This window comes from Mytilus californianus, unplaced genomic scaffold (assembly GCF_021869535.1).
Source record: "Mytilus californianus isolate M0D057914Y unplaced genomic scaffold, xbMytCali1.0.p SCAF_10, whole genome shotgun sequence".
Taxonomy (NCBI): Eukaryota; Metazoa; Mollusca; class Bivalvia; order Mytilida; family Mytilidae; genus Mytilus; species Mytilus californianus.
In genome coordinates this window covers 61,525,378-61,536,346 of record NW_026262582.1, presented here as the reverse complement: position 1 = coordinate 61,536,346, position 10,969 = coordinate 61,525,378, and the positions used below count along the sequence as shown (strand labels likewise).

The window sequence follows — 10,969 nt, the reverse complement described above, 5'->3', positions numbered from 1 at the left end:
ACGTTACGTGGTCTCTGGTAGAGATTTGTTTCAATGGAAATCACACCACATCTTTTTTATGTTTCCAATAACTGTTAGAAAATGTGTTTAATCAAATTTTGTTTTTATCTACATGCATTTTCCCTTTATTTGACAAATGTTTTGCTGTTATACGTATCTTTAATAAACCGGTTTATATGTTCAACTATCCAGAAATATGATTTGTGATGAATAACCTTACCAAAATCAAAAGCCAAAATAAAAAAAAATCAATTCATCCGATGAGCACAAAGAAAAAATCGAGTGCATCGAAAAATTGAAAAAAAATTGCAATTCTTATTTCATTTAATTTGATTTCGTTTCTGATAAACACTGATGATAATTATCTGTCCATCCCTTTGTTAAATTATTAGCCAATGAAACTTTCTCCCCAACAAGTATTATTGATTTTCTGGAGGAAGTCTTTTTTCTTTCGTTTTCATCTTCCTAAAACTGCAGTGTATAATCATCAAGGTGGTGTGGTGAGCAGAGGTTACGACTGTAAATGTATCTCCATTAAAGGTAAGGTAAGGTAAAAGTTATCAGAAATCAAATATATATTACAGGTACAGCTTTACACAATGTTTCATAAGGTCAAGGTCAAGACATGTGCAATCTGTCTTCACATTGATAACAGATGAATACTTTAGTCTAGGTTAACGTGTCAATCCTGAATCAGATGTCATCATTACGATGTATATAACGTCAGAGTATCTCCACAGTTGTATCCTGTTTTGAATGGTTATTGTATATATGTATAGGTTCTGTAAAATGTATTATCCACTTAACTTTTATGACATAGTGCACTAAAGGCAAAATGAGAAGTTTTTTGTCTTCGAAAATCTGGTTATATCCCACAATATTTTGTGATTTACCTAGTCAGGATCCTGGAGCCATGTGTTTTGGTTAGAGTCGTCAATTGTGATGTCAAGTATTTTTGATAATTCTCATTGTCCCTTTTAAGCATCATGAAGTATACTATGGGGAATTTACTGTTTCATTTATCAAAGAGGACCAAGATGTAGGTGGTAAGTTTCGTCTATGTTTCGGTTTTGGTTTCTATCATATATAACTCCTCCAGTCCTTTTTCATTATCATGAAGTATACAAGGCGCTATTGTTGTTTGTTCTTATCACAGAGGAGGAGGATGTATGTGGTGGTAAGAGTCGTTTATTTTACTGTCAAATAATTTTGAGAACTCCTCCAGTCCTTTTCAATTATCATGAAGTATACCATGGATTAACTATTGTTTGTCCTTTTTCATTATCATGAAGTATAAAGTGACTGTATATTTCGACAGTGATAAATGAATTAATCATTGAGATATGGTTTATTTAGATTCGGATCTAACAACGAACTTATTACAATTTGTTTTTGTAGGTTCCGATTCCTTTGTCCGACTAAATTTACATTTATGACAATTTCAGAATGCGTTCGCTACCTGGAGACACAACTAATGAGACATACTATTTTTAATAGATTTTTTCTTAACAGACTTTCGTCTACATTAAACTCATCAGTGGCGCTCGATTAAAAACAGTTGGAGACCACAAATGAAATACGAAGTTAAATAGCATCATAAACCCCAAAATAGTAACGAAAAAGTTACCTGCACAAAGACAATGAAAGACATGTTTTATTTTAGACATCTTTTTATATTTTATGTAAATAAAGCAATCCAAGCAAGTAAATATACTTATAAACTGCGGTATGACTACCAATGAGGAAACTTTGCAGATAACTTTTAGGTGCAAACACATACAACAATTCCTAACTGCATTTGACGTATTTACACCGGTAATGGTTGTATCAAAACTAAAAATAGATTTCTAAGTAATATCACTAAGATTGAGTTTCGATTTCCTTTTAAGTACATTTATTCCAGTATTTAACACTTATGATGGGTAATGTTCGATCATATTGTTTTAATACCAACAAAGTAATATTTTCTCAGAACAAGACGTTTGAAATTCTTGTATAAGGACGTTTTGCTGTCTTTTTTGATTTTCCTTTAATTTCACTTTCAATAATCCGTGCGAGAGTGACATTTTCTAAATAAAGTTTGGCTATATTGGAAATGCAATATTTTCGACTACTCATCAAGTTTATATAAATATTGCGCTTATAAGCCTGGTATCTTCGACACGTTTTTAATGCACTGGTCAGACCGCTTTTGGGACATGCTAGAAATTATTGCGATATGCGACACAAATATAAGATTGTAAGCAAATGGTGCGCAAGACAATATACTATTATTCTATATCAGGAAACAGTTGTAGTTGTACTATTTATATGTATATGATTTGTCATGAACATTGACGTATAAGTAGTGAAATTATTTAGCATGTAACAAGAGTTGGCATGAACAATTTCTGCACATACTGTGCACCAATACAACTTTTACGTTCTGATTAAAATTAAGATTGTGGGTGTTGTAAGATTTCTTTAATATATGAATACATTACAAAAACAGACAGAATATTACAACAAGTTGAAAAATAAACAATTCAAAATGAGATAACGTTTATAGAATAATAACTGTTAATACGTGTAGTATGCATTTAGTTTCAGAAAAGGACAAAACTCATGATGTTTTAATCAGAACGGCCCTAATGATTTTGAATTAATACTTTGTTGAAATGTATGTCTAATCATCAGGAATTTTAACCAAGAAATAATATTAACTGTTGTTTTTTTCGTCTGATTTCATATACTAATTCAGCGATTTGTTATTTATTTAATGCTTTAAACGATTTAACTTTGAACTGACATAACTTTGCCGTCATCGATTTTGGTATAAAATGGTGTTGTTGTTTTGTCTAAACAACCTGTTGAAGTCACTGCTTGTCTCTTTTTATAGTTGCAAGGGTGTACTCTATGCTTTTTTAATCCTTCGATTTATGGTATTTTCATGGTTCAAAGTATGACTTTTATATAAAGGCAACAGTAGTATACCGCTGTTTAATAGTCATAAATCGATTTAACTGAAACAAATCCGGGTCACAAACCAAAACCGAGGGAAACACATCAACTTTAAGAGGAAAACAACGGAACAACATAAACACTGAACTGCTACAAAACCAAACGCCAACATACATAGAAACGGACTATTTGATAACAACTGCCATATTCCTGACTTGGTACAGGACATATTAAGAAAAAAATGGTGGGTTGAACCTCGTTTTATGGCTAGCCAAACCTCCCGCTTATATGGCAATGTTAAAATACCGCTAAAATGACAACATTACGTGACAGGAATACATTACAACTAAACGCAAGAACACTCAGAACAGAGACATACATGAATAACTAATATGATAATACATTAAAACATGTAAACCACAGAATAACAACGGACACCTCCCATTTACACCCAAATAGACATATGAACCGTGTGTCTCACGAATGTATCAACGCCACAAAAAGTGACGTCACAGGTAAATTCCAAAAAATAGAATATAAAATTGGGATTAAGTTTGTAATGGTGTTATTTTATGTATTTTCTAACCATTACAAGAATATTTATATAGAATTTAGTCCAAATAATTATGACGTCTTGAAAGGCTATTTTATTTTTTTTGCTTTGACGCCTTCCTGCGACGTCATAACGCCGAAGTCATTTTTTCAGTTGGACTGATAGAGAATTTGCTGTTTTATTTAAGCGTTTAGCTGAATTCTCCTCAAGATGCTTCACTTTAGGAGTATAAAATACATTTTTGCACCAAACTCGGTAAAATTTGACGGTCCTGAATTTCCGGATAATATAAAACAATCGTTCCGGAAATTCGGGTCTGTCAAATTAAACCGAGTTTGGTGCAAAATTTATTTTATACTCTCCTAAAGTGAATCAGCTAAACGTTATAAAAAAAACAGTAGATAATCGTCCGCCACGCATGGAATTGTAACTTATTTTAACATTACTATGGGAAATTATTGGAAATATTTTGCACTAACAAACGCATAAAAGGTAAGAATTTGTATATATGGAAATAATTCTAACTGTCAATGAAAATTTTATGGCTAAATGCGGTCTCAAGTTGAGAGCAAAATTCCCTCTCAAAATCCAACCAAAAAAGTAGCTTCAGCATTATGACGTCGCAGGAAGGCTTCAAAGCAAAAAAAGGGGCCTCGGTGGCCAGGTGGTCTAAGTAGTTACTACTGTAATCACTAGCCAGTCAACACTGAGGTTGTGAGTTCGAACCCCGCTCGCGCGGGTGCACTAGACTCCAATCTTAATTGACTAGGATTGTCAGTTTTCCTACCGAAGGTTGGTGGTTTTCTCAGGGCACTCCGGCTTCCTCCACCAATAAAAACTGGCCGCCATGAAATAGCCCAAAAGCGGTGCTTAAAAGTGGCGTTAATACACCAAAAATCAAATCAAATCAAAGCAAAAAAATAAAATAGCCTTTCAAGACGTAATAATTAGTTGGACTATATAGAATTGTGTTAGTAATGGTGTAATTATTTGTATTTTCTAACCATGTCGGGTTTTCTTCTAAATATATGTATTATTGATTGGAATATATCAATGAATGTATGAGACAAGCAAATATATCTTAATTGTTTTTAATTGATATAAACTTATGGTCCTTCTTCCTGTCGATACTATGTACTTATATTTTGACATTGCACATGTCATGCTTTTCTCAGACTGTTTATGATTTGCTGTTGATGTTTTTTTAATCCTTAATCTGTTTAATAAGTACCGATTGATTTTTCAGTCTGGGAGAACATGGTCTACCGATTAGTTGTTATTGGCTTTGAACCACAAATTGTAGCTTTCAGTAATCTTAGATCGGTACTTTGTGTCTCTCTTTTTATGTTAGTTGTTTTTCTTTTTGCTTCGTGCCAATCTTGAAAGCGATGAGTTTTACAGTTTGTTCTTATGCTGTACTGTTACACCATTGTCCCATGATCGGTTTAGGGATGAGCGCTCACAAACATGCTAAACCCAGCTGCATTCTGTATTTGCTTGTCCCAAGTCAGGGGCCTGTAAATGAATGGTTGTCGTTGGTTGCTGTCCGTTATGTCTGGGGTTTTTTGTTTATTGTTTTGTCATAAAAACTCATCAAAGATAATTGGTTGGTAAATTGTTAAGCCAAACGCGCGTTTCGTCTACATTAAAATCATCAGTGGCGCTCAAATCAAAACATTTGGAAGGACAAATCACATACGAAGCACCAAGGCCTTAAAAACCGAAAATTCCGAAAATTTGTGCCAAATACGAATAAGGCAATTTTTACTAGGGATAAACAAACCATAGTGTTTCGAATAATTCAGCAATTTATAAAAGTAGAATATGAATAAATCAATGATATATATATATATACATGTATGTCAGCACAAAACTGCTGACTACTAGGCTGCTGATACCCTCGGATAACGTTCCTTAGCAGTGGCATCGGCCAAGTGTTTGTAAAAACTCACCAACGATACGCGGCTGGTAATCAAATCAGACCGTTGTTTTTTCGTTTGAATTGTTTTACATTTTGTCATGTAGGGGGTCCTTTGTAGCTATTTATACTCAATTTTTGCTCATTGTTGATGGCCGCACAATGACCTTTAATTGCTTAAATTAACGTTGTTTGGACTTTGTTGGATAGTAGTCTCAGTTGTAAATATAATTCATCTCCTTAATTATAATATTAAAAGGGAAAAAATCGCCTGTTTAAACATAAAAAAAGTAACTTAAAAGGTTATTTAAATGTGGCCGTAAAACAGTACCTCAAATTGAGACACATACATATATATTAGAAACTCAACTTTGGAAATCTAACTAAAGGACACAACATGGTCAACTAGAGTCACGAAACGTTACTACATATATATGTAACAACGTATTTTAAAACGTAACTATAGGAACATGTAACTAGAATGTAGAAACAAAATTTTACACCTTTAATGCTAATATATAGTACATGATAATCCGTATATAATTTTAAATATTGAACATTAATATAAAACTTTGAATTTATTGCATACAAATATTTAATTCATAACCGAATCTAAGTAATCGTATCTTTCTTACAGACGTCATGAACGGAAACTCCAGAAATCAAGACAATTCTGATGATGGAAATCGTTTTGTCATGAAGAAAACCACGTACTGGGAAATAAACGGTGTAAAACGTTTTCCGTACCGTGGAAGGCGTAAATATACACCATTACTTCACCAATCTTTAGATGGAGGAATGATTATCTGGAACGACGTTTTTGGGCTAACAATAAGACAGTTTGAACGAGTGTATAAAGCTTGTTTAGAAAGAAGGAAAACAAAAGAACAGTGGATACTGAACCTTAGATATCCTGACAAATCTTCCAACGCATATCTGGAATACTTAGAGAACTGTACAGATTTTAATAAAGGTAATACATTTGTAATTTAATTTCTAAACCTCAGGTGTCAATTAGGTGTTGATGTAATACAAATGCAGAAACAGTCTTAAAAGGGGAAAAAATACCATGAATTAAATCGAAAACGATAAGCCAAAGACAAATAGACAACACCATGACTAAGAAAGGGAAACGACAAACAGACAACACAATGACTAAAAAAGGCAAATGACAATCAGGCAACAACATGGCCAAAAAGAGAAACAACAAAGACACTCATAACAATGCAAATTGGTAATACGTCGCTTTCGGCTATTTACAATCGGAAGCAAGTGCACGGGATTGACCAAATTGTCAATATAAATAATGTTTTTGAAGTAAAATCATTATTACGCTTTGGAATGCCTTCACCAGTGTGTTTTGAATAATTCAACAGTTGGTAAATAGTATATTTACAAAAAGGGAATGCATCAAGGATACTTCATATAAACATTTAACATTTAATAACAGTACATTTAATAGTTTTTTAATAGTAGGCCAATGACACCCCGATCGCAAGGACTAAGTAGCCAACATGATAGTATGTTCCATTGGTAGTCAATTGTCATACCTGGCTTTACATATACAACGCTAGACGTTCATTGCGTCTACATAACAATCATCATTGAAGCTATGATCAAAACGATTGCTTGAAATAAACCTAGGGGAGATAATTTTCTATATACAAACGTCATTATACAGTTTTATGATAGATAAGTAAATACATATATTTTTTATAGGTCATTTGCTTTGGTGGGAAAATCACCAGAGGGAAAAAAACTTATATGAACACCTAGTAAAAACAGTTGGTACTGAAATAGATATACGAACGAGACAACGACTTTTTATCATACAAGATATGATCGTAAATGCATGTTTGAATAAAACACAAATATCAAGTGGAAGTTTGGCGGAAGGACTTGATTTACCAGGCAGTGACATGGATATAATGTTCGTTAACGATTTCGCACACGTTATACATAATAAAAGGAACATCAAACACCCAATACATAATAATATATTTGTTATGGAGACAGATATTGATTATCCAGGATTTACTAAACTCCGATTGGTAGCAAGACATGATAAGAAATCAATAAAATTAACATGTTTCAACTGTCCACCAGGTTCATGTAGAGGTAATTACTATTTAGGAATACATCAATTTCTTAATGCATTAGTGCATCGGTATCCTAATCTGAAGGGAGTAATACACGGTCCATGTATATCAAATAAAGAACATACGATTGATATAGCAGAATGCCTACATAGTAAATATCTACCTGACAACGCAATTCCATGGGCATCCCGTCATCGATTGCAATGGCCCCCTAATTTTGTAATTGACAAGATCATAAATTACGGATGTTTGTTAGTACCTATAGGACCAAAGACTATACCAAATAATTGTTATTTATGGAGATTGTCTTTCTCTATGGCAGAAAAAATACTTGTACATTCGTTTAATTTTACTCAACTCTTATGTTACGGTCTACTCAAATTATCATTAAAGCGTATAGTTAACACAAACGATGACGCAAAAGATTTACTATGTTCTTACTTTCTTAAGACAGCTTTATTCTGGGTTTCGGAGGAAGTTGATATTGACACATTTCAATTAACTAACTTATATTATTGCTTTTCTCTTTGTCTTGAAAAATTAATATCATGGGTAAACACATGTTACTGTCCGAACTATTTTATACCCGAACACAATATGTTCCTAGGAAAGATCAATCAGACTAATAATACTATACTACTACATGTACTTGATAGTATACAGTGTGGAGGGATTGATGGATTGCTACATAGTTTATTTCCGCCTGACAATGAAAATCACCGTTTGTTAGGTACATATAGTGAATCTACGTTCATTCTGCTAGACTTTCTACTTTACAGAAATACGTGTTACACGATTGACACGATATCAAAAGACATTTCAAGTTGTTATAAAGCACTTTCATGTAGTGAATATTTACTAAAGTCCGAATCGTCTACGTTTATTATTGATGTATGTAAATATTATAAAAATATTATCAGTAAAGAAATAGCAAACTTACTACCACCACCAAATACAATGGATAACAACATACGCAAATGCTATCATAAACTTTTCAAACACATTACCAAGATAGATGCTGTGTCGGGTTGGTTGTTATATGCATCGGTTTATTATGTAACAAGACAGTTCAATGTAACACTTAGAATAACGGATTATGTTCTATCAAAATGGTCACCTTATTTGATGTTTATAGACTCTGGGGTTAACAGTGACATTCAGAAAATTAATTACAGACAGAATGTACATTCATCAATGACATTAAATGAAAAGCTGTCAATAGCCACTGCGCAACATGTCCATTACCGTAAGCACACATCATTAATACCAGAAGAACTACAGCTTGAGGTAGAAAGCGGAATGATGAACATACTACCAGATGTAATGTCTCACTGCCTTAGATTTTTATGTTATCATCATCTTGGTGATATATCCAACCGACGACAAGCATTACGTGATTTATATATAGCAGTGAAATATAATTATGTATCATTGAATACAATTTCAAATGCATTAACAATACTTGGAGTATGTTGTGAAATATCCGGGCATAAAGACATGGCCTATCAGTGTTTTGATGAAGCTATGCAATGTGATGACTATGTATGTCCTTCAGCAGAAACAAGGCAATCAAAACTTTTTGAGATTTAACATACACTTATAGCATCAACAGTAAATAGAAACTGCTATGTTATAGTATGTCAGCAGATAAAGATACCAAATATCTGTGTTACCTAGGGAGATATCTAAACTTGTATCATTTAAGTAATAGAGTTTTGTTTAGCTTATTTATGCGCGGTGTGTTCCTTAAATATAACTTATAACAAAATACACGTAATTGATACAAATAACATGAAGACACAACTCCATTTCTGATTTATAACTTCGTTGATTAGTTTATAAATCATTGAGAAACTAAGAATGGAACTTCATGTTAAGTTGATTTTTATACCCTGTGACTTGGATGGAGAGTTGTCTCATTGGCACTCATACCACATCTTCTTATTTATACTTAAAAGATTTCTTTAAAACCAATTTTTGTAATATTACCCCGGATTATTTCTTTTATACAGAATATAGGTTTATAAATAAATTTGATAGAAATGGAACATTTTGATTGCTTGATTTTGTTTTTCCCTCAGTTCAGCACATTTGCAGGAACTACTTTTTTCATTCATTGAGATTACATACAATGCCAATGAACAGGTAAAAAGGTCAAACTACATAACGGGACATCGGTATTCAATACAAAGTAAACACAAAAGCTTTTTGCTGCTATGAATGTAAATAAAACATGTTTGAAATGATTTATGGCATGTAAATGATTTTACTGACATTTTTAAAAATAAATTGCTACAAAATTCGGTAATTTTCACGAGAATCATTATTCGTCTGCTATAATATAAACATGGGAAATACAGAGGTGCCAGACTACGATTTCGACGATCCATTTCTTCTTTTGCAAGCCCTGTTTGAAAACGAAATTGAACTTGAAGAAGTGCCTGCACCAATTCCTTCCGGAGAAATACCTGTAGAATTATTACCTAGTACAAAAATAGTCACAACACAACAGCCAGATCCTAAACCACAAAAAAGGTTTAAAAGAGTCTCGGATGAAGAAATTATAGCCTTAAAAGACAATAGAGAAGCAGAATCAATAAAAAGAAATACCAAATTACCAAATGGGCAGTTAAAATCTTACAAGGTGTGAATATTGTATAATTATCAAACACAAATTCAACTAAATAAATCATCAATGAAATGTAAAAGATGCATACATGTACATTGTATATGTGTGACAAATATTTAATCCGGGAATCTTTCAATTTTAAATTGAACGCTCTATCTTTGAGCTATCTGAATCTGTAATTGCATATACACGTACAATGTATATACTTCTTTTTTAATATAAATATAAGAAGATGTGGTATGATTGCCAATGAGACAACTCTCCACAAGAGACCAAAATGACACAGACATTGACAACTATAGGTCACGGTACGGCCTTCTACAATGAGCAAAGCCTATACTCATAGTCAGCTTTGAAAGGCACCGAAATGCGAAATATAAAACAATTCAAACGAGAAAACTTACAGCATAATTTATGTACAACATAATGAACGAAAAGTATTTACTTACAAATTGTAACTTTTTTCTCAAGATAAAATTATTATTTTGTTAATTTTCACAAGTAATTCTGTTTTTTGTTACATAATGGATCAGTGAAGTCATTGAAACTGAAGTAGACTTGGCTTTGATATCTTCTTGTAATTTGAACAACAAATTGGGCAGATTTTATGCAGAGACTGCCCCTAAATTCGCAGAAAAGAAGGAAGAAGACATGGCGTCAGATCAGGCTAATGAATACCATAAGAATTCATTCAAAAGTATAACGGCTAGTACAGTCCGTGTAACGTAAAGTTAACAATACGAACGATGCCCAAATCATGTACGGACGATGCCCGAACGATGTACGTAGGCTTCCCGAACGCTGTACGAATGCAAACGAAACGCTGACCG

General features: G+C 32.9%; 1 protein-coding gene across 1 annotated transcript; it reads left to right on the top strand.

The window, feature by feature from the left end:
* The first annotated feature begins 488 nt into the window (after positions 1–488).
* LOC127718330 (uncharacterized) lies at positions 489–9,558 on the top strand. The gene is made up of 3 exons (XM_052224325.1): positions 489–540; positions 6,049–6,384; positions 7,131–9,558. Exons 2-3 carry the CDS (start codon positions 6,054–6,056, stop codon positions 9,098–9,100), a joined length of 2,301 nt encoding a protein of 766 aa, XP_052080285.1. The 5' UTR covers positions 489–540; positions 6,049–6,053; the 3' UTR covers positions 9,101–9,558.
* The last annotated feature ends 1,411 nt before the right edge of the window (positions 9,559–10,969 follow it).

Coding starts and splice junctions, on each gene's coding strand:
- LOC127718330 (XM_052224325.1), top strand. CDS start 6,054: ATGAACGGAAACTCCAGAAATCAAGACAATTCTGATGATGGAAATCGT. Junction 6,385..7,130: donor CTGTACAGATTTTAATAAAG/GTAATACATTTG, acceptor TATTTTTTATAG/GTCATTTGCTTTGGTGGGAA.